The sequence below is a fragment of the Zonotrichia leucophrys genome, chromosome 19 (assembly GCF_028769735.1).
Source record: "Zonotrichia leucophrys gambelii isolate GWCS_2022_RI chromosome 19, RI_Zleu_2.0, whole genome shotgun sequence".
Lineage (NCBI taxonomy): Eukaryota > Metazoa > Chordata > Aves > Passeriformes > Passerellidae > Zonotrichia > Zonotrichia leucophrys.
Window position 1 is genome coordinate 5,542,357 of NC_088188.1, and position 27,736 is coordinate 5,570,092.

Here is a 27,736-nt window from a genome sequence, read left to right on the forward strand (position 1 = left end):
CCAGCAGAAAGTTGGGTCACCACACAAGAGAGCTTGGGAACATCACCTACACTGCTCTTTGTACCACCCTGGGGCTGGTACAGGCCACTGAATGAGCTCTCTGATTCCCATGCCAGGCAATCAGAGCTAGGAAAGTTCTGACAGGGACTGCAAGAAAGTTTCTAGCAAAGCCAGAAGGCAGAGAAAACAGTGCTGTCAAAACCAGCAGCAACAGGTTCAGTATTTTTGGGGTGAGGTCACTAACAACGTGTAAAATGCACAGCTAAAAATAGAAATTCAGCTGCTCCTAATGCAGCTTTCAATTAATTAGCTCAATTCACAGGCACTGCAAGATAACAAGGCCTGGACACTGCCATGCTCCAGGAACCAGGAGTGGAGATAGAGGCAGATAATTCAGGGAGGTCTATTCCCAAACAGCACAGTGAGACAGGACATCACAGGAGCAACCAACTCCAGCAGCAGAGCCTCAAATAAGGGCAGTGATTTGGTTATTAGCAGAGCACACATGAAGCCTCATTACACAGCTGGTGATTAATGTGAGAAGCAGACTGCTCCCAACACTGCCTTCAGAACACTCATAAAGGATTCAGGCTGGAGACAAACACTGTGGGGCACAAACAACAGCAATGTAGGTGGATTTTTCAATTCCAGTGAGTTAACAGCTCCCTCAACTTACAGAGCACTTAAAGGCTGGGCAGGAGGAGGAGGAGTGAAATGGCATTTTAGTCACAGCAATCAGCTCTTTGAGAATGGGCAAAAATCTCAAGGACAAGCCTCAGGAATTTGGGTCAGAGACTAAAACCTTCTGGCAGCTTCCTGCCCTCCTGGGTACCTCACACAGGGCTGTCAGCACAAACAGGCTGGCATGAGGATCAGCCAAGGCAGGATCAACACAAACCAGCACTTGCCCTGCCTTTGCAAACTGGCAGTAAGTCATAAAACTCTCCCTTGAAATTCACAGCAAACAGAAGAAAAATCCAATACAATTGGTGTCAGAGAGGCATCACATAAAAATGGGTGATTGCTGTAATATTCTTTTATGATACCTCTCCCTGCTTAGCTCAGCTTTATGGGTACTGTGGCACTACAGGGGCGCTGAATGGCAACCTGACCATGTCCTGCTCTGATCCTTCTGCTCCAGAAGGGATTTGTGATCTGGAAGACACTTCCAGTTCATGGGGACTGACCATAGACCTGGCTCCACACACTGACCTGGCTCACAGTGGGAGCCCTGCCCAAAGTCCTTGCAAGAGAGATGCTTCAGAGCTTCACATTTCACCTCTTCATCTCAGTAACTTCCATCTGATATTTTACCAGGTGACCTGATGGGGTAAATCTGTGCCACATCCATCTACACATCATATTCTGAAAGATGCCTGCTCTCACTCTAGTCCTCCTTGCACCAGTCATCCAAAGCTTCTGCTGTTCTACCAAAATTCATGTCAACAGCACTTATAATTAATGTCTTCTCAAAAAACAGCCCAGCTTCTCCTCACACAGGAACTTTGTTATTTCCTGTGTCTTCTGACCCAGGAACTTGGACACTCCATAGCCAGGATGGTCGCAGACAACTTTTATAAAAAATCCTTTCCTTAAGATTTTTTTTCTTCCTGAGAAGCTGAGAGGCCTCAGGAACAAAATGTAAACAATGGTTATGTGCTGCTGTGGAATGCAACAGGTGGATCTTTGATTGACCCATCCTGGATGTTTCTACAGCAGAATCTCCAGCATCAGTCACTGCTGGCAACAAGCACTGCAGTCCTGTCAGAGCCTACAACTAACAGAGCTTTAAGAGCTGTACAATTCAAGGAAAAGCAAATTAAAGTTCAGTTTTCTTTTCTTTAGATGCTTTGAAGCATGATTTTTTTTTTTTCCAGGAAAAGCACAACATCCACTTTGAAATACACAGCAATGATTTTTAGCCAAAGAGTCCCTTGGAAAGTGAGCAGTGGTGGGCACATGCCCAGAAGAGCAGTCCCTCTAACAAAAACCATCTCAGCTCACCTCATCCCTTGTAAACACACTGCTTTTTGAAGGTGGACATCCTTGGGGACAGCAGAGCTCTGCAAACTGATGAAAGGATGCCCCAACTCAAACAGCTTTCAAGTTGGAGTGAGGAAGGACAAGCAACCAATGTCAAAATTGCTTTGTTTTTCTGCAGGAACCAAATGAAAGCCCACAAGATTATTGAAGTAGCACATATCACACTCAGCCACAAGCCTCAATGATTTCTAAGAACCAGGCTGCTGGCAGAATCTCTTGGAAACGAGACAAATATCCCTGTAAGATGGCTCCTTCTGCTTCTCCTTTGCTCCAGAGGAACCCCTATCTTTACTGCATCCACTTCATTTCCTTTTCCCACGGGAGTGGTGCTTGTTTTCCTAAAAACCAAAGCATGGAATGATGGTTTCTCGTGATGTTGCCACTGGAGCAAACCAATTCACAAGGCAGACAAGTGTAGCTACACCAGAGTTTGCTGTAGATAAATCCAAGTTAACTCTGAGCTCAGCTAGCAATAATCCAGCAATATCCATGCAAAATGTTTTGATATCCCCCAAAACAATGTGACTGCTCACACCTGGGCAAAATCTTGTTATTCATTGTGGGTGTTGGTTCCATAACCCAAATCAGCACCAGGAGCAAAGGGAACACCACATTTGCTTTGTGGTGCACCTCTCAGCAGACACATTTATTTCTGTCTCACTCTCCTAGGAGTGACAATTAGACAAAAGATAGGATCCCTAAAGGCAGAACTGAGGTGCTCTGTGAATCCTTATTCATCAACAGCTCCCACTGGCTGTGTCCTCTGTCAAAAATCAGATTTCTGAGCTTTGGGAACTTGGACACTGATGGCTGTGAGGATGCTCTGCCATTAGTCATAATTCACAGTGTAAACAGCCTCTAGTAAACACAGATGCACTGGGGACAGGGATTAACCTAGGGATGAGGAAAAACTGTCATGAGTTGTTCTATGTATCTCTTTAAATCTGGTTCTTGTCAGAGCAGGAAACAGACCTCACCCTTAGCAGCAGCAGTGCCAAAAATCAAGGTTAAAATGGCCAATGGAGAGGCACAATTACAATTATAGGGTCACTGGGGCATTATTACTAGTCCTTTGCTTATCAAATATGACTGTTGTGGTATCAGGGATGGGAAAAAATGTGGGGGATGAGGGCAGGAAAGAGTAAAAACATCTAAAACCACCTTGATGCTGCAGGAATACACCACCCTCCCTGCAACTAGGACAGGCACAGGGCCAAATCCTAGTGAGAAAGTCCCTGCTGAGAACTAAAACAAATTCCCACCCTGCCAGCACAGCACAGCTACAAAAAAGCACTGTCACCAGCTCCTTTCAAACTTCTCTGTAGCCCTTTTCCATGCTCAGGGGTTTTTTCTACAGTCACTGCTGTGGCTCCTGCCTGGATGCAGCATGGAGAGAGTCCTCTGGTATTCTGAAGTGCAGACATAAAATAGAAGCAGCAGCCCCTGCTCCATGGGGCCATGCTTCAAAGCAAGCCCCTGGCAGTGACAAACCTTTGAGAGATGAAGGAAGGAGGAGAGAGCTGCACAAAGGGGCAGCTGATTCTCCCCAGAGGACAGAAGTTGGTGTCCTCTGTGCACAGGCTTGCAGCAGTTTAGCTGAAACAAGAGAATCCTGTGCACTGCCACCACACTAAGCCAGGCATGATTAGGTTATTATTTAAATCTGCTGTCAGGCAATGCTCATGGGAACACACTTGAGCAAAAGCTAAATGAGCTCAGCTGAAATTAGAGCACTTTATGTGACATTTTGCACTCAGTCATCAGTTTACTGAAAAGTACCAACACCACAGCACAAATCTTCCCCCTCTTCACAGGATTTCTGAGCTCCTGACAGGCCTTTCAGATTCACTTACAGTGAAATTAACAGACACATCACTAAAAAAACAATATTCTATTATGAGCACTTAGGTGGATGTTCCACTGGCAGAGGACATTTCAGACTTGTTTTGGAAAACTGCAGAGGTTCCTGGGAATTTGTTTGCATAAGCATTGAGGTAAAAGAGAGCACACTCCAAATGAAGTTTACAAGTTATAGGGATGGATTTATGTAAGTAGAGTTACTGTGTTTGTATAAATTGCATTTAAGTGCCCCAAATCTCTGCAATTCTCTGTGTTCTGTTCTTCTGAAATGGAGGGGAGGGATGACACAAAATGTTTCATAATTCTGAATTTCTCTATACAATATCTTCTTCTTCCCCCTTCCAAAGGTCAGGCCACAGCTATTAAAGGATTTGGATGGATAATGGTCATTGTTCCACTAAAGCAAATACAGTAAAATATTCCATCAAGGATGAATGACCTGCCTTGCTCTGCCTACAGAGAGGAGCACTCACCCTCCCATGATGTCCTTATAGCTCACACCCTGCTCAGTGTTGCTCTGCCCATAACCAGATGCATCCAGGCCACTTGAGGGCCACCACTGAAATTCCAGCAGCATGGAAATGAGGTGGCAAAGCCCAGCATTGTTTCTGACGACAGAGAACCAGAGAGCAGCCCCAGGGTGAGATACTTGCCTCCACCTTGATGGCACAGCGGCCGATGGCGCGCACGGCCTTGCGCACGAAGTCCACGTCCACCTCGGTGGCGTATTCCTTCAGCTCTGCCAGGACCTGTGGGGACACCACAGCACTGTCAGCCCCTGGGGGCACTCAGAGAGCAGCCCACCCTCACAGGGGATGCTGCCTGGGCACCAGAGGATGAGCAGGATGTCCTTTCACAGCTACCACACACATCCAGCCACTGGTTTGGTTACACCGGTGTCCAGTGCAAACTGGGGTGGGTTACACCTGGTGTTGGCTGCACAAAGTCAAAAGGTGGCCAGGTCTTGATTATTTTCAACCCCTCTGAACAAGAGCTGAGGAAAAATCACCCCTGCCAAACTTACAGGTTTCTATTTCTTCCTACACTGAAAAGACATTTGTTGCATGCAAAGCTCTCAGCAACAACCATTTCTGTGTGCTGAGATGAACCTTTGGATCCCTGGTGAATCCAGACAGAAGATGCAGAGGAGATCTGAGGACACCCTGGAACATCTGTACACAGATTAATAACAGCATGAAGATACTTCCCCTTGTAAAACTAAGATTTATTGTTTTGTCTCAGTGTTTTTGCTAATGGAAACCGATGAAGGGCTAAGCCCAGGATCTGCTGGGATCTTACAGACCTTTAACTAAAAAGCTTTGTCTTAAATCACTTAGCTTACAAAAAATTTATTTTACTTTTTCAAGAAAAGACCATATGTAATTTATATTCCCTCAAAAGCTCAATTTATTTCAGTTTCTCATGCCAAACATGACATCAGGGATTTAATCGTGATGTCACAAATAGATGGTGAGGGAGAGGGAAGCAGCACAAAGCCAGACAGTCCTTTGAAAAATCTCTCATCCAAGCAAATTGCTCAGAAGAATGACAAGATAAAGAGGCCATGAAGGGCCAGACTGCAGACAGATAAATCTGCAAGGAGGAGACAGGACATCTGTGTTTTGAAGTTTTATTATTTCCTTGGATGATCTACAGTGCACAGCACTTGGAGCACCTGCCTTTAGCAGCTGATGCTTCCCAAACACTGCCCAAGGCTGGAACAATCCTGGTGCCCTGGTCCAGGATGGGCACAGGGATGGAGAATCTCCCCAAGAATCACAGGAAGATGTGGGTGGAAGCTGCTCCCAGGTCTCATTCCAGGACATATTCCTGCTAAAGCTTGTGTTGTTTTATGAATGCCTCCTCAGAAGCTGGAGAGATTCATTCATTAGTCTGCAGATCTCAGACTGCCCTCCAGACACCACTGGCTTTCATGCAAACAGCCCATATTATTGGAACATTATAAATTCAAATTGGTGTGTGGAGCCTACCAACAGTAAAGAGAAAATTCTGAATATGTTCACATAGAAACTGATTTTTAAAATATTTTCCATGCCCCCAGCACAAAAAGGGCATGAATTACCTTGCTCAGTTCCAAAAACCATCAGGAGAGAGCTGAAGGAGCTGCTTCAAAATGTCACATGAAATGAAATTGTTCTGTGACAATTAGGATAGGACAATAATAGCACTGACCAGAGGCATTAATCATTCTGCATTAGTGTTAGGCCTCATGGCCAGGGGTGCACTTCCTCCAAGGAAGGGATCTGCATTAAACCAACATCAAACACAAGAAGAATCCACACTGCAAAGTGAATCTCAATTCAGTTCAGCTTCAGCTTTGTGCTATTCCCATTCTGGAAGCAAGTTAAGCAAAAGCAGGATTTTTTTTTAGCTCTGAAGAGTGCCTGTGCACGCGTTCTAACAATTTCACTAACTTGAAATTCACACTTCAATAATGTTTGGCCTTTCTGAATGCCTCCCTTACAGGCACACCCCTCTCACTTGAAACAAGGCTCTCATTCCAACCTCAGCACTGGCAGTGACTCATTTGACAGGATCCATGAGTTCTCCTCCTGGAATTGTCATCAGTGAAACAAGATCCACCTCACGGTCACGACGCATCCACGCCACACTATTAACATTTAAATTCTGGGGGAAACTCCACCACCAACCATTAGAGAACTCACAGAGCACTCCACCAGGCACAGGGATGCCTAAAAGTGATGCTGACTCCAGGGGCAGCTGCAAACACCCTCACACAAGGAGCAGGGCAGGGATTCCCCCTCCCAGAGCACAGCAGGAGTGCCCCAGCTGACCTGGGCAATGTTTGCTTGCGAGGCCAGGCGGATCATGATGTCCAGTTTCTCCAGTTTGACATAGATGGGGTCGTTGTACTTCACAAAGAACACTTTGATCTCCTGCTTCAGGATTTCAGGCCTGCAGGGAACATAATCTTGTCACTCAAGAGCGGTAAAAAACGCAAATTGTTTTAATAACAGGCATAATTTCCTTAGAAATCTCCCCAAATATCCACTGAGATACAGAATGGTGCCATTTTGCCCTGGTTGACCAGGGAAGCCATGGACTCCCCATCCCTGGAAGTGTTCAAGACCAGGTTCTCAGTAATTTGGAATGTGAAACCTGCAGAGGAAGCTGGAACTGGATGATCTTTAAGGTCCCTTTCAAGCCAAACCATTCTCTGACTCTAATTTTATGCCTAGGATGTGCAAACACCAATTCAAAGAAAGAAGTCTGGTCCAAAAGATTATTTAGATACAGAAATGCATAATTCAAGTCTTTCAACAGCCACATCTCTGCTTCCTCTGTTTGAGCTGCTGAACCAGCCACGACAGGCAGTGAACAACAATATTTTCAGTGAAAGAACAGCATCCTTATCTTAATGCAAAACCTACAAATTCATTTCCACTTTCACTTCAAGATGCCAGTGCACAGTAACTCTGCCCTAATATAATCACAAAGAGCTATCCAAGCTATCTCACCTTTCCAGCAAGGATCAGCAGCAATAAAACATGAACATGGGAGCAAAGTGGTGGGAAAAATCCCAATCCATTGTGCACCAGGATGTCACCAGCCTGGTGTTTCTGTGCTGAGCAGAGTACCACAAGCACAGTGAGATCCTGCAGGTCACTGTGAACTGTTCCCTGTTTGCCATTTTGATTTATAGAGGCCAATTCTGAGTGCTCATAAAGAGAAGGTGAAGAGAGCAGGTAAAGAAATACTGCATGAAACTGGTATCACAAGCTGTAAAGGAAATCAGTTCAGGCTGCCAGAGTCATGAGAGTGTTTAACCTGGCTCTCAAGGGATCTGAGCCTGGATTAAAAGAAATTCTGTGCATGTGGCAGTATCTGGAGATCTGAGATAACCAGATGGCCTTTGACAACACAGGAATTAAACCCCCTGAGCTTTTACCTCTTCTGCACAATCAAGTTGATGTTCCTCAGGGCAACATACTGAACTTCAGGCTCTCCAGACAGCAGGGTCACCAGAGGAGGGGCAAGTTTCTTCAGCAGCATGTTGTAATAGTCAGAGTCCTTGGGAAGGAGCTCCAGGAACTTCATCAGGACCTTCACTGCTGACAGCACCACTGCTGAGTTGGCGTGAGACAGCCGGGGGGTGACCCGCTCACAGATGCTGGGGACAGAGGCACAAAAAAGGGTTCAAATGGATTTCAGGGTGCCAAATATTTCAATTTTATATTTAGGAGATGGCACATAGCTTCTCAGACACTGCTTGGATTTGGTTTTGCTCACAATAAATGGGCAAAGTCCTGTTTTCCTGAATGCAGCAGGAAACAAACAGGGACTTCTCTGACAGCTTCAAGTTTCTCTCCTGCCACAGTCAGCTCAGGAACAATTCCATACTTCCTGCTTTTTCCTGGTGGTATTTTCTATTTGTGTGATCTTGTCTGTCACTTACAAACATAACTTTAACAAAAACAGCTACTGGAAAAACACTTTAGCCTCCATATAACCATTCAGAAGTGATACACGCTTCTGGCTTGCTTGGGGGGTTGCTGTCATTTCAACAGAAAAAGATTTCTGTTCCTCTGAATACACAAAAAAAGAGTGACCTAAATATCCTCCCAAATCCCACTTGCCATAATGGATCCTGTAATCAAACTGCATCCTAAACAGCCCATCCCAAAAAGAAAGGAAGTTTGGGTTCATATGGTCTTTCTTAAAGCATCTGTCAAGTTTCTTCCCACTCCCTCCTGCATGTTGCTAACCCAGAACAAACTCATTCCCATCTGTGCCTCCTGAAGTTTCCTTCCCTGCAAGATCTGCTCTCAGCCATGCTGGAAGGGAAGCAGCACAGCTCAGTGAGGAGCAGAGAAATCCAAATCAGGTTTGGGGCACCCTCAGCTGTCTCTGCCCAGGGTCACCTGCATGTCCCAGCTGTTTCCTCTCTCTGTGCCTCAGTTTCCCCATGCACAGGGCAGTGACATTTTGCTGGAAAGGAGGGTGGCTTTCCCAGTGCTGTCTGACTCCAAGAAATCAACTCCACACAATGGAGCAAAAGGATAAATCACTGTTCAGAGGAACTGGGACATGTTCACAGGTGCTCAGAGCAGTGGTTCCTCTGACAGAGCTGGGATAACACCAAGCTCACACCCTGGAGAGCTCTGCAGGTTTCTAGCACTCATTAAGAGCTGATTCTGGCACAGAAACAGAACACAAAGGGGGAAAAAAAAAACCCAGCAAGACTACTGGGAGGCTTCTTAGAAACAGTGCATCAAAAAAAGAGTCAATGAAGAAACCCATCAAATTCCAACTGGTCTGGCCAGGATTTTGTACGTGGGCTTGTGATCCTTCCTCCCCCTCCATCCCCACATCAGCTGCATTAAATACATCATCTCAGAGTCTCCCTGTTCCAAGTTACTTTTCTGGCCGAATCCTTGTTTTCTTGGGAACACAATCTGGCTTTTTGTGATTCTGGAGACAGATGAGGGAGAGGCTTGAAGTGCACAAACTAACAGCCCACTACTCAAACCCTAAAGTCTTTTTATTTAGGTTTAGTCATTGCATTTAAAGGTAAAAGCACAAAGGTGAATTTGGAACAATAAAAAAAGATAATTTCTTACCTTTATTTTCACTTGTATCATATCACAGACTAGTTTTCAGTTGGAAAATATTCCAGAGCTGCAGTACTTTGGAAACCCACAAGCATGTAAAGGTTTGTTGCCTTTCAAAGCAGCAAAACCAAACAGGAAAGCTCTGCTTTAAAGCAGAAAATCCTCCAAACAGTGCTTCCACTGTTACAGGTTTGGTCTTGGGCTGATCCCTTCTTACTACTGCCAGTCCCCATAAGAACCAGTCATTTAAACAGAAAATAAAATACAAAAAGATAAACAGAGAAAATGGCTGTGCAGAAGGAAGGAGCAGGTTTCCAGCATCAGCCCAGCTAGCAAAAGTAGTTTTGCTTTTCACTGTGGCAGCACAAATAAGACTTGATAAACTAGAAAAAATCTAATTTATCAAGTCTTATTTGTGCTGCGACAGTGCCCTGTTACCAGAACTCCTCCCCCAAGTGCCACCAAAAGCCACCGCACCTCTGAGCTTCCCGGTCATCCTTGGGGTTGTAGTTGGACAGACAGTCCAGGATGAAGATCTGCCCCCACTCTGTGCACTCATTTAAGGCTGTCAGCAGCTTGTTGATGTTCTGAGGGTTCAGATCCAGCAGGTTGCTGTTGGGGTGGGACTCACTGATCTCTGACAGGGCGGCCACGGCGTTCGCCACCACCTGCGGGGAGAAGAGCTCCTTGTTAGCAGAGCAGGAGGGGCTGGGCAGGATTGAGCCAGGCTGGGGACACACAGGGGACAATCTGGAGCTCCATCAGCTGCCACAGCAGTTAGCTGAGCCTTCTGGGATGCAGCACAACCTGCAGAGCCCAAAGCTCCACTGGGAGGAACAGGAACCCAGGGCAAGGACATCACCAGAGACTTTGTGGCACCCACAGGGAACAGCAGCACCCTGCAGGCTCCACACCCTCCCCCAGCTCCAGGGGATGCTCAGCTTTGCAGTCAGGCTGCCCAAACCTCCAGCTGCCCTATTTATTCAGGAATGTGTGCCTCTTGCCCATTTTCCTCATGGCACATGGCTTAGCAGTGATCCAGAAATGAGCTGGCAGGTGCCTGGCAGCCTCCAGCTCTGCAGCAGCACTGGCAGGTCACACAGTTTGAGAGCAAACAAACCATTTCTCTAAAATGGGCAACTCCTGCTAAATTTTTAATAAGCCATATTTCAATTTTCAGTCCCCAGAACATCCTTTTGCTTTATGGAGCCATGGTAAAGCAAGCACTCCAGCACAACTCATCCCTGAAAATATTCCTGCTGAATTTAGGGCTATATAAGGTCTTCTCTTTTCTAAGGAGGTCCAGGGTCCCAACTGACACAAACAGAAGTGGGAGTGCAGCATAAATTCCATACTAATGGAATTTCTAATTTTTAATTTCTAATTCCATACTCAAATTCAACAGTTATTCCAACAGACTCCATGGGAAGATTTTTTTTTTAAATAGAACTGCAAAATATAGAGACAAAATAGAAAATTTGCAGATGAAACTAAAAATCTTATTTGTTTAACTAACATGAAAAGGGATTTAAGATGAGTTTGACACAGAAAACTGAAATCCCCCATGAAAAGGCAATTTCAGGACGTTTTACAATGTACATCATGTCCAGCCCAACTCCCAGCAAATATCTGCTCAAATGAAGATTTATGGTGTTATTTTCTATGAGATTAAGGCAAAGAAACATCTTATCTAAAATCATCTGATTGTCTGGATGGCTAAAGATGCTTTTGATGCAGTACAATGGAAACAAGAACAGCACAACCAGAACTTTCCCTGCTTTGTTCCCATCCCTGCTTGTCATTAAACCAATATATTCCAAAGTCATTGCACAGGCACAGTAATGTTGATTGTTCTGCATTTCACACCTAGAGGTCAGAGATAGGATTCTGATCCAAGATTTTATGAATTTCATTAGTTGAATGAGCCTTCTGTCACCAAAATCATTAGCAATCAGTGCTGCTGTCTTCTTGTACTGTTTTAATGAGGAACTTATTAAGATAGGCTGCTTATCCTCCTCATTTAATTTGCCTAATTCCTGAATGGTTAATGTGACACAGCATAAAACTGAAGTAAAAGATTTTTATTATCATTGTATTTTTGAAGTTACCAGTGAAGACAAACCACAAAAAACACTTGAAAGTTCAAAACCCTTATGAAAAAGTACTTACAAAATGACAGTGCTTTGGGAAAAAAATTTGAATTGACAAAAAAATTTACACAGCCAAAGCTTCAGAGAAAGGGACCTGTCAGTCAGAGAGGGACAGGAGCTCTGGCAACTGCACTCACACTGCCAGGCAGTAATTGATAAATTAGTAACTAAGAGAGAATTTTAGAACAGAACTGAGACTGCAGAAGAACTCCAAAATAATTTAATTCAACCATTAACCCAGCACTGTTAAGCTCACCACTGAATCATGTCCCCAGGTGCCATATTTAGATGTTTTTGGGCACTTACAAGATAGAAGCACAGGGTTTAGGATATTTCCTTCCTTGCTCCATGGAGTCTCTCCCTGTGTTTGCCATGGATGCACAGAAATGCTGCTCCCATGGGTGGAAAGCAGCACCTCCAACCCAGAGACCAAACTGAGAATGAGATTTTGCTCTCAGCATCTTTTTGGGTGCCTGTCAGCAAAAAAATGCAAGTGTCCAGCTCAGAGCTGAGGATGGGACAGCAGGTGACAATCCACACATAATTCCATTGAAAGCATCCATGAGGAAGTGGGAGAAGGGCTTGGGGACATGGGCTGTGGTCTCCTTGAGTGTCAGAAAAAGGACTGGGAGGGGTTCTGGTGGCAGCTCAGTCCTGCCAGAGGAGCTGGGATCTACAATCCACAATTAAAACTGGTCCTCACCTCCCACCTCAGCACCAGTGATAATTGAAGTAAAGGGGATAAGGGAAAGGGCGGGGAATAAATGCAAACTTTAAACAATATTTATTAAAAAAAAAGGACTTGCTGGCTATTTGCACTGAACATATTGATGTGTTCTGGTGTTGTGCTATGCCAACAAAAACAATCAGCATCTTCAAGGCTTTTCACACAGCCCCAGCAGAGCTGAAAGGCAAACAGCTCTCAGGAAGCAGTCCAACACAAACACTGGCTGCAGCACAGCCTCACCTCTTCCCTGGCACTGCCACTGCCTCAGGCACAGCAGGAACACAGAGCACAGCTCCAGCACCCAGCTCCTGCTCTGCCAGCTGCTCCCACCTGTGGGATCTCAGCACCTCAGGACTGAGGTGTCACCGAGACCACCCTTGGGGGCTCGGGAGTCCTGGGATGTTGCCAGAAGTGTCTGGTGGCTGGACTTTGATCCTACACAGGAGACGACACCTGTATGAGGATAGGAGGGTTTCACCGGGGTGAATGGTGAAGGGATGAGTTAGTTAGAGAGTGAAACACAGGGTTTAGGATTTCTGTACAGGGGGGTTTAGAGAAGTAAGATGGAGGAATTGGGGCGTGTCCTGTCCTTCTTCTTCTTCTTCTCCTCCTCCATCTTCTGTGGTGATGGTGGCACTTTGGGATTGGTCATTACTAAAAGTGCACCGGGCAATAAGGGTGAAAGGTATTGGGGAAAAATGATAAATATTGTACACGTAACTTTGGGTATAAAGATAGGTGACCGCCCGGAGGGAGGGGAGTGTGCTCATGGCTGGCTGCTGAGCAGAGCTCTGTCGGGCCGAGAGAAAATCTTTTAGATAAACAATTAATAAACACAGAGACCGAGAAAAGAACTGAAGCCTCTTCTGCTCCTTTGAAACGCGGCTGCCCCAAGGCCACCCCGGGCCTTTCCAGGCCATCCAAACAGCCGAAACCGGACACCCACCCAGGCAGAGCTCAGGTCAAGGATTGAAGCATCCCCCACTAAGAGTTCTCACCCTGGTATGGCAAAAATCCATAAAGAACCAAGAACTCAGTACCAATTCTGGTGTTCCATCACCTGCCAATCCACTGGGTGCTTTGGCACTCATGGAGCATCACTGGAAATATTTAAAAAGATGGTTTTTTGGCCAAAAAATTTTTTAAAAAACTCTGCAACATCAAAGATGAACCTTAAGTCTCCAGCTGGGTTAACACTTCTTCCTTAACACAGCAACACAACATCAGGAAGCCCAACTACATTAAACAGCAAGAACAAAGTGATCAGTTACAAGAAGTAACTGATTTATTTAACTTAGTAACTGAACAGTTATTTTCTCTTTAAAATAAAAAAATATAGAATTGCTGAGGGACATAAAAGTAAGATAAATTAGACATAAAAGTAAGATAAATTTACAAATGGCATAGGACCAAGGAACTAGACAAGTTTCACAGGCTGACTGCAAAAACTCCTAAGTTTCTTTAGCAAACAAAGTGTTCTCTGCTTTTCAAAACATGCCCCATGTTTATTTTGATGAGAAACCAACCACTTGTATACTTTATCCCATAGACTGGAAGAAGCAGACTTAAAGTACATAAAACTAACAGCTGGTGTAGTCTTGAGTTCTCAAAAATAATAAAAAAAACCCAGAAGTCAACAGTAGCCACAGAAATGTGAGCATAAACAGCTAATGAACAGAAAAAGCTTTTAAAATTCCAAGTTAACTCCACTGGAAAATGCCTCATTTGACTCGCAATTAAGAATGCCAACTTGAAGCTTAGAGCTACCAAATTATGATCTGCCTAAAAATCCCCCAGAAAATAAAAATGCAGAGCAGATTGAAGAATTAATAATAATTAATAACAATAACAGGTCCCTGGCTTGCTGATGTAAATCAGTTTACCCTGGGTACACAATGACATTATTCAAATGCAGCCACAGCAACATCCCTTTGGAGCATGGGATGAGCTGAATGACAATAAACCTCCTTTTGGCTGGAGGAATTTTGACAAATTTGCAGGAAATTACTGGAGGAAATTTATTGGAATTTATTGATAAATTTGGAGGAATTTATGGAAAGAAATTTATTGAAAAATTTGGAGGAATTTATTGGAATTACCCAATACATTTAGGTTCTTGGAGAAGCATGATTGGGATGAGGATAATCAAAATCTCCCAGGCTCTTATTAAAAACTAAAAATAAAATAAAAAAAGAGACCAAGCCCAAACCTCTACACTTAAATCTACATCACAGCTTTAAGAAGAACCCAACAATTTTAAATCCACCTCCAGACAAGCTCCCTCTGCAGCCAGGCAGACCAGAGCCGGCCTCCAGGGAAGCTGCAGAGGTAGGAGCGCTGTGATTTCCAAGTGATTCCTTCTGGCAGCTCAAACCTTCAGCTCACAGCAAATGGTTCCAAACAGCACCAGGGAGGGAAGGGGGTGGCTGAAAACCTGCATGTCTGCCTGGCAGCCCACACAGCAAAGCTTTGCAGGGGCTGGGGGGACAGGAGGGAAGCTCGGCACATCCAGAACGCCAACCAGTCAAAGCAATCAGATTATTTCCCCAGCATCCCAAGCTAATTGGAAATTAAACCAAGTGTGTAATGGAGCTAATGAAATACAATGTTCTGCTGCTTGAAACAGGAACCTCTGGCTTGCCATGCTGCTAAAGTGAAGGGGAAATGAAGAAAAAGAGGAAAAATGAGGGGGCTCAGAGAAGGCTGAGGGAAGGCAGCGCTCCCTCCACAGCTGGAGGCTCCTGCCCTCAAGGGAGCCAGGCTGCAGGAGATGATTCTGAGGTGCTGCCATTTCAGAGAGCACTCTGGGCTGGCAGGGTGCATCTGTGCCATCAAGCACAGGCTCCCAGCTGGGAGACTCAGAGCAGCCATGGATGGGTGTCTCACAGGGCCACTCATTTTTATGAGCATGCTGCGTGCCCAGAATGTCCCTGCCAGGTGCTCTCCAGAGAACAAGACCCCTCATCCTGTTCACATCATCACTTTTATCTCCAAGCCCTCCTTATTCTGCTTCCCTAGGAACAGGAACCTTAACATTAGCCCAGGAACCTTAACATTTCTCATTTTACAAAATAATTCTTCCCTGTGAGGGTGGTGAGGCCCTGAGAAGCTGTGGCTGCCCCATCCCTGGAAGTTCTGAATGGAGCTTGGAGCAATATGGGACAGTGAAAGGTGAAAGGTGTCCCTGACCATGGCAGGGGATGGAACAAATTGAGCATTAAGGTCCCTCCCAACCCAAACCCTTCTGTGATTCAATAATTCCATGAAATGGCTCAACCCTGCAAGTCAGAGAGCCCCCATGAGCCTCTCACACTGTCAGTGCTTGTTTATATGTATAGATATAAAATAAAGCTCTGGGAGACTCACACATTCCCAGCTCCTGATCACATCCCAAAAACTGCCTGGGTGGGGAAGACCTCCTGGCTTGCTTTTTGCAAGTGGGCTGAATTTTTATGCAAGGCAAGTTAAGTGTTATACTTCCCACGATGTGCTTGCCCTAACTGGGTTATTTTTTTTTTTTTTTCTGCACTTCCCAGCAGAAAAATGGCACTTTGTGGCAGACTGGAATATCACTCCTGCTCTCATATCCTTGCAAAAATCAGGATGTGTGAGCTGTAAGGCAGGAAAACAAGCTTCCCACAGCTGTTGAAACTCTTGTGGTAGGTGGGCAAGAAGCTGCTCCATCACAAGGGGCTTCTTGGCACAGCTGAGCCCTCAGTGCAGGAAATTAAATTTCATGGGAAGACACAGAGGGTCTGCAGCTCCCTGTTCCCCTTCCAAAAATCACTGTGGTGTGATCCCAGTCTGGATCAGGCACCTACCAGGCACATCAGAAAGGTTTTGCTTTATTTTTTGCAATTTTCCTTGCAGAGGTTCTCGCTGGCACCATCCAGTGGCAAATGGGCTGTCTCTGATCTGAGCTGAGAAAAAAGGACCAGCCAAGCACCAAATTCCTTACAGAGCCCTAAAAAGGGGGGTGCAGAGTTACAAAACATCACAACCACAACATTAGCTGACAAATGGTATTTGTCAATAGCTACTAGTGGCTGTTCCAATGGAAAATAACATGTAGGCACATGTCAACAAAATTCCCAAGAAAGTGATGGATGTCAGAGATCCTGGAATGATCTGTTCAGCAAGACTAATATTTTGGAAATTAGGCACATACTGGTGGCTGTAATTGGAAGGAGACAAGTCTCTGATAGATGAATTTGTCAATTAAGCTTTATAAAATGAGATATCTGGGAAGATAAACCGTGGAGCCACGGAAATTCCCAAATTACCCAATTCCTCACCTCTGCCAGTACTGAAAACACAGGAAAAAAAAAAATCACATCTTTGAGGGAAGATGCTCAAGAACTGAATCCTTCATACCACAAACCAACCAAACAAAAACCCAAGTCCCACATGCATGCCTGAAATTCCCTCAGACCTCTTCAGGATGAAAACACCTGCTCAGTGAGTGAGATTCCCCTGCAGGAGCTCATTCCAAAGCCAAAGCTGCTTTCAGCAGCACAACAAGGGGCTCAGAGTGGGAAACCAGAAGCTGTGCCACCAGGCACAGGTGGCAGCTCTCCCTTTCTCCCTATTTAAGTCTTTGCTGTGCCTGCTGCCACACACACAGCTGGTTTCTGCAGTGCCAGGCAATCCCCCACATTTCCTCTCCCTGGCACCTCACCACACATGAACACAGCCCCTGCTCAGACAGGCTCCTCCACAGCTTCTCCCCATCTCTCTGCCAGTTTGCTGCCACTTTTGGCTGCACAGTTTACCAAAAGTGTTGCTTTTCCTCCTGGACAGCCTGATGGAAACAGCACAAGCATCCATTAGAGAGCTCCAAAGTGCCACCACCACCACTCCCCAAGAGCCCCAAGCAATGTTCTCATTCACTGCAACATATCCATCACTGGGTAAAAGAAATTCCACCCACAAATGCCATCAAGTGTCTCCCAGAAGGAAATATTATCTCCACTTGCAGCACAAACATTATAAAAAAACCTTAAACCACACACAGGATCAATTCAGGCATGGTTGGAAGACTTCAAGACCCAGCCTGCATCTGCAGTGCTTGGATTGAAAAGAAGAGGGATATTTTTTTGCCCACAGGACAGAAAGGGAATCCTGGAGCAGCCCCAGGTTGATGAGATGCTGCAGAGCTCCCAGCAATATTCAGCTCCACACTGGGATGTGGATTGTCAAATCCTTACAACCTTCATGAGCAGGAATCATGAATTCATCCAGCAGTGACAGCTCACTCCTCCCACCAGAGAAAACAGCAGCTGCAGGGAAAACACAGGGCTGGGAGAGTCCCCATGAGGAACAAGTGACCTCCTGTGCCCAGGGAGAAGGTGGTGTTAGATAAGACAATTCCCACATCCCTGACTGCCTCCCACAAAGTCCTTCTGGGACTCAGGGGATCACCAGTTTCTCACCAAGGGGTTCTTTTCTCAGCTTTAATAGAAAGAGAAGGATAAAACTCCAGCAGAGGACAGACCCAGGAGGCAAAAGCTCTTTTTTGTTTCTAAACAGGCTTATTCCTCAGGACATCAGCTCAGAGACATTCTGCTTGTTAGCTAGTAGGAAAAATATAAAGGAAGATCATCTTCTTCCATAGGGTCATCCAGGCAGTCCCACACACCCACTGAAGTTCTGGCAGGGAAGGAACCCCCATCCCTTGTAGGCACAGCAGGAGAACACTCTGATTTATCTCTACAGGGTTTTAGTCTCATCTGTGAACTGTGGAAACTCAATACTGCTGGAGGGAATGTGGATTAGATCAAACTGGACCTCACCATCTCCACTGTCAGATCTCAGATTCCCTTCTTGGTGTTAAAGGTAAAAAATCTCCCAGCTACAAGAGAGTTTAATTATACTCCACACACTTGGTGCATTTTAATCAATGATGTGATCTCAGCTTACTCTGTGCTGAGTCCCAAGAATGTTTCTCCCAATAAATTGTGATGTAGAGGGTGTAAAACACAGCAAAAAGAGTCTGTACAATCCACAAAAACACAGAACAGCCACACCTGAAAAACCTTGGATCCAGCATGAGGAAGGAGAAATGCTGCAGGAAGGAATTAAAAACCTAGAAAATAGCAGGGAGAAGGTGACATCAGTTAACTTAAGCCATGTAGATAACAGAGATTGGCAGTGAATCTATTCCATGGGTTAAAAGTTACTTTAGAAGGTCAAGGATTGAAAATATTTGGAAAGAAAGGTTGCTCCATTCAAATGTTAAGGTTTTAGATGGATTTCCTCTCATGTTTTTCTGCTAATATTTACATTCCTGAAGAAAATCAAGTGCAGGGATAAAAAAAATAAACCAGGAGGGAAGTAGTTACAAAATAAAGTGTCTAAAGATAGTCAGCTTTGGTTCTGCTTTCAGCTGCTGCCATCTCGTGGTCTGCTCTCCCTCTCCTGGGCTCAGCACTTCCAGTGCTCCAAGGAGGAGCAGCCATTGCAAGGCCAGAACAAGACAGCAGCAGGAAAAAAAGAACAAAATAAGGTTTTTCCATGGGTTCAGAGAAGCTCTGGCCACCAGTGGGTGTGAAACACTCCCACTTCTCTCCCCTCACAGTTACTCACTGCTGGCTGTGAATGGTGTTCTGCAGTAACAGGGCACAGAAATCTCATTTTGGAAGCACATTTTTGTTAGTACAGGCTTCTGAGTTGCATTTCACCCAGGTTACCAGCAAGAGAAGTGCTGAGGGCTCAGCAAGTGCAGCAGCCCAAGGCAGCCAGGCCCAGCTTTACATTCCTCCAGTCCTGCTTGTGCTGAGCTTCATGAATAGGGTGAAAAAAGAAGGATTTGTCTTAAGGCAGCTCTGGGATGAAATGAGGGCTCCCCCTCTATGGAAGGATCCTCTTCAGCAGGATCCCAACTGGCAAAGGGCAGCCACAGGCACCTCAGAGCATCTGGAAAATGAGATTAAAGACTTCTCCACAATCAAACTTGTGCAGGGCAACTGAACCCTGCCCTTGTAAAGGGTTTTGGGTCATGGCCTGCACAACACAACTCAGAGAACTCTGCTGTCATGGCAAAAGCCACCAGCCCACCTCACCAGATACAGCCCTATCAATATATCTGCAATTACAAGTTTGAATTAATTCACCCAGAGGATGCACCTGCACAGAAAATCACCTCATGTGAACTAAGGCAACATCCTGACAACAAAAATAAAACAGGTAAAGGGGAAAGAGCCTTGGCTGTGCACCTACAGCACCTCAATGCCCTGAACATCCCCAAAGGCTGCTGCTTTATTAACACAGAATAATGCCATTAATCCAAAAATATAAGGAAAAGGAGAACAAAGCCAAAATGTTTCTGACAAGGTCACCTCCAACTTAGACATCCTTATGATGAAGGTGATCTGAGCCCAGAGAAATATGCACCCTGATCCCTGCACAATTATGAGGCAATTAGTGAACCACAGATGGAGATGTTCCTCCACCAACACCCAGCTCAAATGCTTAGAGCTTGCTCATGTGCTAGAGGCAACCAATTCCAAAGCCATAATAAAACCCTTCTTGAAGACTATTTTTCAGCTGCAGCCTTTTTTAGCTCCTGCTCAAAATCCTCATTTCTCAGAAGAGAGAACAAATGTGGATTTCCCATCTCAAAAATTCTGCTTCATTAAGTATCTAATGTCGCCCATTTCCACAAGCCATCAAAAGAGGAGAAACATTTATAATATAAATATGAATGAGCTTGGCTAACAGGTTGCAATGATTGAGATGCACCATTTACAGAGGAATAGGATCCATCAGAAAAGATCCATCTGTATCCATTCCTTCCAGCAATCTTTGCTTTTTGATAGCCAATACTGATACACACATTTTACTTAAAAAGACCTTCCAGGCAGGACTGCATTCCAAGAAAAATAAATAAAATAAATATCAACTTGCACACAAATATCACTTATTTGGCAAACACAATTCAAGGTCATCAGGAAGTTTCACATGGAGAAAGCAATGAGGTGGATGGTTTGCCCAGGAAGATGAACCTTAACTAGGGGTGGATAATTCCTGAGCTTTTGAAGGAATCACTGTGCCACAAAGGAAGGAAATTCCAAGAGGATCAACTTAACTAAAAGGTTAGTTAAGTTGAAATTTCTACTAAAATTTCTTTCCTCTAAAATTTCTTTTCCTGTTCTACTAAAATCACAACAGATTAAATATTGTATTAAATCACCAGCTCTAAGAGCATCAAGCCTTTGATAAAATCTCTCCCCGTGCAGTCTTAAAATGAAGAAATATTATGCCCCATCAACAGTAAAACCTGGGAAATAGAACAGCAGCTACAGAATAATTTCCAAGCCTGCAGACCTGAAAACACACCCCAGGCTTCTCCTTCATCACCAGCACTCCTCCAAAGTGCATTTTCCTGCTGTGAACCCTCAGTTTTGGAAAGAGCATTGATTACAACATGAGGCAGGTACAGTGACCCTGCACAGGTCCAGGAGAGCTGCCCCAGCCCACCCTCATTACCACCAGCAGCTCATGAATTTTCCTGATGTTTTATTAAGAAGCCCTGTGCTACTTTTGGAGGTTTATTCAGCAAATGGAACACACATTGCCCTTTATTTCTCCTCTTCTCACCATTCTTTTAAGTCTATATTAAGTTAATGCACTTTTTAAATACATATCTATGCTCTCCTGTCAGCCAGTGGCTCATTTACCAAACCACTGAGATCAACAAGCACAAAGGGCAAGAAAACCTTGTTATTTCTCCTGAAGCAGCACATCTTTTCAGCCAGAACTCTTCACCTCACCTCCATGTGGCTGCAATCAGAATAAAACCAGAGCTGGAAGCATGGCTGGGAGAAGAGGAGGTTCTGTCCCTGAGCTCCTCTGCTGCCTGGGAGCTGCTGAACACCAGGGAACGTTGAAGTGGAGCTAAAGGAGCCCAAGCCAGTCCCTTCACCCCCCACACTGAACTGGAACAGCAGGTGTTTCAGCAGCCTCAGAGCTGCCTAGACAAAGAAAGCACCTTCAAGCAGTCATCAATATTCACACAGAAGCCTGGCATGAGAAAAAAAAATAAATCAGGGAGGCAGATAAAAAGAACAGCTTGTAAAAGAGCTGGGTATCAGAGAAAAGAAGTGTCTGCATCTCCTGAGAGACACCACCACTGAGACTGCTGCCTGTGACAGTCAGACACCTCGAGTTTTACTGTCTCTACAGAGTCCTACAAAGAGCCATCAGCAGCCTTCACTCTGCTGCTAAAGGGGATGGCACCTCATCACCTGCACTTGGTTTATCTCAGGTGCCCAAAGACTACAGCAGGACAGAAATTCTGTGGTTTGATTCATGCACCACAGAAAGAGCTGCTAAACCTGCCCTAATAATACGAGGTTACTTCTTTAACAAGAGTCCATTCTCTAAAAGAGCTAAAAAAGTACAGTCACGTTCTTAAACTCTGAGTAAAACTGAGCTGCAGAAGTTTTCTTCCCTGCTAAGGGTCAGGCTGATGTTGGTATGCTGCCTGGATTCCAGCAGGAAACAGAATTCAATGAAAGGATGATGCAGGGGGACACTTCAGTTCCTTGGCCACCACCTTTTAGTCACAAAATAATAGCAGGAGACACCTGGCTTGGACATGGACCCTTCATCAAGCATAATTAAATGCTGATTTAGTAGGTAATTTACTCATGTGAAATTCCTGGTCGTGATCTCCACCTCTCCTCTGACAACTCATTTAACTTTATTAAAACATTAGCATTGATTTTCTCCACTCATTACAAGCCAGTGAATTTATCTGCATTAACAAATTAATTCATCCAAACTCTTATTCCAGGAACAGCCAAAGCCTGCAGGAAAGCAAGAGCTACAAGCTGTCACCAAGGCAGCAGCATCACATAATTCTTGCTCTTCTGACTCGCCTGGCCAAGAAGTTAAAACAGGCAAAAGCCCAAAAAAGATCAAACAACAGAAGATACTCCCTGTTTTCTGAGGCAACAACCAAACCTAACCAAAATCATGCCAGAACCTTTCACATTTGTGATTTCCAAACAACACAAACTCAAGCATGTGGCATTCACATTCCCTGAACATGATTCCTTCACTCAGGGTTTTTCTCCTGGGAAGCTGAAAGGCAGCAAGAGAAGCCTCAGAGAAAAGGAAAACAATTCTTATCTCATTTGCTTCTCCTGTGTTGTGCTCATGTGTTTGGAGATTGTTTACCCACAGGTGATTGCTTGATTGGATTCTGGTGTGAAGTTGTTTTGACTCTTTGGCCAATCAGGGACTCTGGAAAGAGTCGTGAGTTTTCATTATTATCTTTTTAGCATTCAGTAAGTATCTTTTCTGTACTCTTTAGTATAGTATAGTATTCTTTAATATAATATAGTATAATAAAGTAATAAATTAGCCTCCTGAGAACATGGAGTCAGAGGCATCTGAGAACATGGAGTAAGATGCATCCCTGTAAATGGAAATTTACAATAAAGCAGCGTGCTGGGAACGCCTTACCATGGGATTGGAGTCTGCAATCAGATCCCGCAGGGAATCCAGGAACCCTTGGTCCTCCACCATCTGGGCATTGATGTCGTGGAGCTTGGCCACACAGACAGCTGCAGTTTTCCTCACGTAGGGGTCCTCATCCTTCAGGCACTTGCGCAGGGGCTCGCACAGGTACTCGGTGATCTTGTCCACGCGGATGCAGCCCATGGTGCGCACGGCCAGCGCCCGGATCAGCGGGTTTGGGTCCTCACAGTCCTGCAGCACAGCACAGAAACATCTGCAGCACATCTGCACCACCACACAAACACAGCTGCAGCAGCAATTCCCTGCAGCCAGGCTGCTCTTACTTAAGCAGCATCTCTCTGATTGAATGCTAAGTGTCGGAACCCAGGAAATTCCTCTGACCTTGACACCCTGCCCAGGGGCTCAGAGCCCAAGATCCCTAAGCCTTTGATTCAGTCCTTGGAAAAAACAATTACCAACCTTTATAGGAAGAATTACAAGTCAAGGAAGTTTAAGTAGAATAATAGTTAGTTTGTTATGGGATGGAAAATAGATTTTTGAGGTTTTTAGAATGGGAGCTCAGCATCCCAAGATGGAGGAATTTGGGTGTGCCTTGTCCTTTTTCCTTGTTCTTCCCAGTCTCCATGTTCTGGGTGATGTTGGTATTTTTAGACGAGTTTAGAGTAGAAGCTCACTGTCTAACATAGGTGATAGGTATTGGGAAGTTCTGGTAAATATTGTATAAGTAGTTTTTAGTCTAAAAGATAACACCAGTGTGCTTTGACCCGACCTGTCAGACAGACCTTGGAGGGTCAGAGAAAGAATTTTATAGATAAGAAACAATAAACAACCTTGAGAACGAGAACAGAAGAGTTCTGACTCCTTCTTTGACTGCTGGGCTGGGAAAAGAGACTTTCTAACACACCTCAGAGTCACTCTGACCAGCAGAGATTCCAAGAGCTAAGAGCCAGGCAATTGCTTCAGATCAGGAGTAAAAGGGCACTTGTTGCTTCACAGAAATATTTTACTCTGTCTTGAGATGTTTCCTGTCCCTTTATTCTCCCAGCAAAGCTGCTTTTAACATGATCCAACAGCTAAGCTGGAGAGGCAGCTCTCAGCACCCAAAATCTCACCACAAAGTAATTTACTGATTTCCAACCTTTCTGGTTTAAAGGAGCAAGAAATAAAATGGGGAAAACCAACAACTAGGCACAATGCATCAGTCATCAAGGCCCATTTCTTAAAGGCCAAACACAAACATCCCTTAAGCTACAACACATGGAGCACTAAGCAAAGGCCACTCTAGAGGGGCTTTTCTAAATAGGAAAAAGAAAAGGCAGACAGGAATACATTTCTTACTCCAAGCCTACATCATTTTCCATGCATCCAATCCATCTACAGCTCCTCCAAAATCAGCCTGTAAAAGGATGGCTACAGAATGACCTACAAAAGCATTTACCTTCCACTGTTCAAATTTCCTGCAGCTGAAAAATTAATTTTAAGCCTGCAAGAGAAGTGACACATCCTACCAGAGCATTCCCCACCTTGAACTGGGAAGTGCTGAGTTAGTGCAGACCAGTGTCAGCACTTGCTCTTCACTAACATCTGTCCCTCAAGCTGCCAAAAGGGACACCAGGCTTCCCTCTGCAGGGTGGGAGATGGAAAATATCATTTTGTAACTCTATTCTAACAGAATTGCACTTTAAAGACAGACAATATTCTTTCCAGAGAGGACGACAGAGACATCCTCTCTTGCCAGAAGAGCAGATCTCTCAGTTTAGGTGCCCTCACCTCCTTCTGCCTCAAGAACCACAAAAGAAACTTTGGAACTCAATCCCATTCCCAAGTGTCTTATATTTTATAACACTCAAACTTCTTCTAAGCACTGGGTTTTCTCTTGCACAACATGGGACTGGAATAACATTTCCTAGATAAGGAGAGGCAACCTGACAAGAGAACTAAAGGCAAGCCAGCAATCAGGCTGTTGTTTTTCCAGTGAACTGTCTCTCAGTTTCACCAGAGATAAAGGTTTGCCACACAGAGCACAGCTGGAACATTCAAACAGGAAGTTTGATATTCATGTCTCAGATACTACAAAGGCTGGAAGATGAAACAGATAAAATCTGTTTTCCAGTACCAGAAGTTGGTAAAACAACAGAAGCAGCTTTCCCCAGAGCAGGTTCACTCACAGCCACTCACAGAGCTGCTGAAGTCATCTCCTCTGCAATAACCAGAAGGAACAACTGAGAAAGGACTCAGATATGGTGGACACAGCACCCTCCTCTATGAGCCCAGCCCCAAAGCAGAGATAAAGCTCCCAAAGGACAAAGATGTGCTGGCAGGCACTGTGCTGGCCCCTTTCCTGATGTGCCAGGGGAGCAGGTTACCTTCACAAAGCTGTTGACAGCCATGATGGCCATGTCTGGCTGGCTTTTGGCATAGTTCATCAGGTACAGGTAGACCAGCTTCTTCAGCTCCAGGTTGTCAGTCTGCATGCAGTTGACAACATCAGGGAACAGAGAGCTGGATACACAACACAAGGATGGAAGCAGAGAATTGTTTAGGTTAGGAAATGCCAGCAGTTCCCCCAGCACTGCCACAACCACATCCCCAAGTGCAACATCTGAACACCTTCTAAAACTCTCCCAGGGATGGTGACTCCACCTCTGCCTGTTTCAGTCCCAGCTGAACCTCCCTGGCACAACTGGAGGTTATTTCCTCTCATTGTCACCTGGGAGAAGGGACTGACCCCAGCTGCACCCTCCTGGCAGGGAGTTCAGAGAGTGACAATGTCCCCCTTGAGCCTCCTTTTCTCCAGACTGAGCCCCCCACCAAAGCTGCTCCTCATCAGAGCTGTGCTCCAGCCATCCCCTCCTCTGGACATGCTCCAGCCCCCCAATGTCCTTCTTGTCATGAGGGGCCCCAAAGTGACCCAGGATTTGAGGAGTGGCCTGAGCAGTGCCCAGCACAGCGGGACAATCACTGCCCTGCTCCTGATACAGGCAGGTGCCACTGGCTCTCTTGGCACACAGCAGCTCATGTTCAGCCACAGCTGACCAGCATCCCTGGTCCTTTTCCATCTTTCCAGCAGCTGTTCCTCATTCCTGGAGTGTTCCATGGGTTGCTGTGACCTGAACTCACACCTCTGGTCTCAGCCCATGCACTGAGCCTGCCCAGATCCCCCTGCAGAGCATTCCTGCCCTCCAGCACATCCACATTCCCACCCACAAAATAAAAACCAGAGCTTGCATGGCATGCAAAGGGGATAGTAACAATATCAAGGAAGCCAGAAAAGCAGAAGTTCCACTTTAAGCACCCTGCTGTTTAATGAAAGGTCACCTTCCCCTTCAAAGCAGTTTGCAATGGCTTTTATTATAATAATTTAATTCTCTTCTACAGCTTTAACATAGGAGGAGGTGAAAATGCCATTTCCTAAATATGTTTTAACTAAGGAGTTCACCAAGCAAGGAAATTCTACCATGCCAGGCCTGGAAATGAACCCACAAGAGGAAAAATGTTGCTTTAAAATGTTTTGGTCATGCAGGACACTTATGAAGAACCAAATTCCAGACTAGCAAAGTCCAGAGTGCTCAGAAGCTTAAACACTGTCAAGCTGAGCTTCACTCAAATGTCAAGCAGCCATCTGCAAACAGCACTGCAGAATAACACAAGAAGTTACACAAAGATTCTGCAGCTCCCAGGTTTGCTGTGGGGATCTGAAGGTGATGGGTAAATGCTGCTGGCAGAAAAGATTAGGGTTTTTTTTTTCCCCTTTGGTTTATGTGTTCCTTCATTCTATGATGAAGTCATGATGCTGAATTTGCAAGCTTATATTGATTTCCGTGGCAACAGACCAGGCTGCTGTGAATTCAGAATCCCTGACTGAATCCAGAATCCCTGACTGAATCCAGAATCCCTGACTGAATCCAGAATCCCTGACTCTCTGCTGGGCTCCAGGAACAGGAGGGAGAAAGGCAGAAAGCATTCATCCCAACAGGTTTTTCTGCTTCTCTCAGAAAACAGTACTGGGGACAGTAAATGCCAGTGTCCTTCAGCTGCACTAAGACACAGGTTCAATTTTAACATCAGCCATTTTAAAATGCACCTTAAATTTAAGCTGTGCCAGATAAGGCTAAGAAAAAGTTGGTATTATCTTTGTAACATTAAAACCCAGGACAGCAAGCAGCAAGAAAACATCACTCAAAGTGCCATACAAAATGGCTGAATTCTGGGTGTGCTTTAAATGAAAAAGGCTTTATCCACACTGAAAACAGTTGTTTCTCTTGCTTTCAGTGACAGCAAGGAGTTTGAGACACCTGGGACTGAGGCACAGCCATCCTCAGCTGTTCCAGGGACATGTGCCACCACAGCTGAGTCCCAGGACAAGCTGAGGTGCCACAGGTACAAATTGCTTTTACCTGACATCCTTCCCCACAGTCATGGCTGCAATAACCTTCTTTACAGCTTCTTTCCTCTTCTCTTTCTTTTCATTGTTGAGTTCAGCCTTCAGCTCAAAAATCTCTCCTGGCAGAAGGAAGAAAAACAAACAGATTAAACCTCTCAGGAGAAGAAAAGGGTCTTGTTTTTGGTGTAATTCAAGAGTGAATTTTTGCTTTCTTGGCCTTTTATGGGAATCATAAAACTGGCCCAGCTGCACTTGGAAGCTGTCAGACCTTGTGCAGAACATGGCTCACTGAGAAGCAAAGCTGCAACACTCAAGGGACTGATATGACTCCACCTTGCAGAGGAAAATGCCACAAACAAGAACCAAGCTGTGTGTGGCAGCTCTCCCACCTCCAGGACACCAAACCACATCCCTGGAGCATCTGTTTCTCTGAGGCAACCATTACATAAGCAGCATGAAAAGATACTTGGAGATGCCAGATTCGTGCCTGTAA

General features: G+C 45.0%; 1 protein-coding gene across 5 annotated transcripts in view; it reads right to left on the bottom strand.

Moving 5' to 3' along the window:
• The window catches only part of AP2B1 (adaptor related protein complex 2 subunit beta 1), a 79,827-nt gene that overhangs the window by 45,842 nt on the left and 6,249 nt on the right, over nt 1–27,736 (bottom strand). For all 5 annotated transcript variants that reach the window (XM_064729542.1, XM_064729538.1, XM_064729539.1 and 2 more), the window contains exons 3-9: nt 27,257–27,362; nt 25,226–25,361; nt 22,845–23,090; nt 9,975–10,165; nt 7,835–8,056; nt 6,720–6,840; nt 4,557–4,652 (exon numbers count right to left, since the gene is read on the bottom strand). In XM_064729542.1, coding sequence (XP_064585612.1) covers nt 4,557–4,652; nt 6,720–6,840; nt 7,835–8,056; nt 9,975–10,165; nt 22,845–23,090; nt 25,226–25,361; nt 27,257–27,362 — 1,118 coding nt within the window. The remainder of the gene's footprint in view (nt 1–4,556; nt 4,653–6,719; nt 6,841–7,834; nt 8,057–9,974; nt 10,166–22,844; nt 23,091–25,225; nt 25,362–27,256; nt 27,363–27,736) is intronic.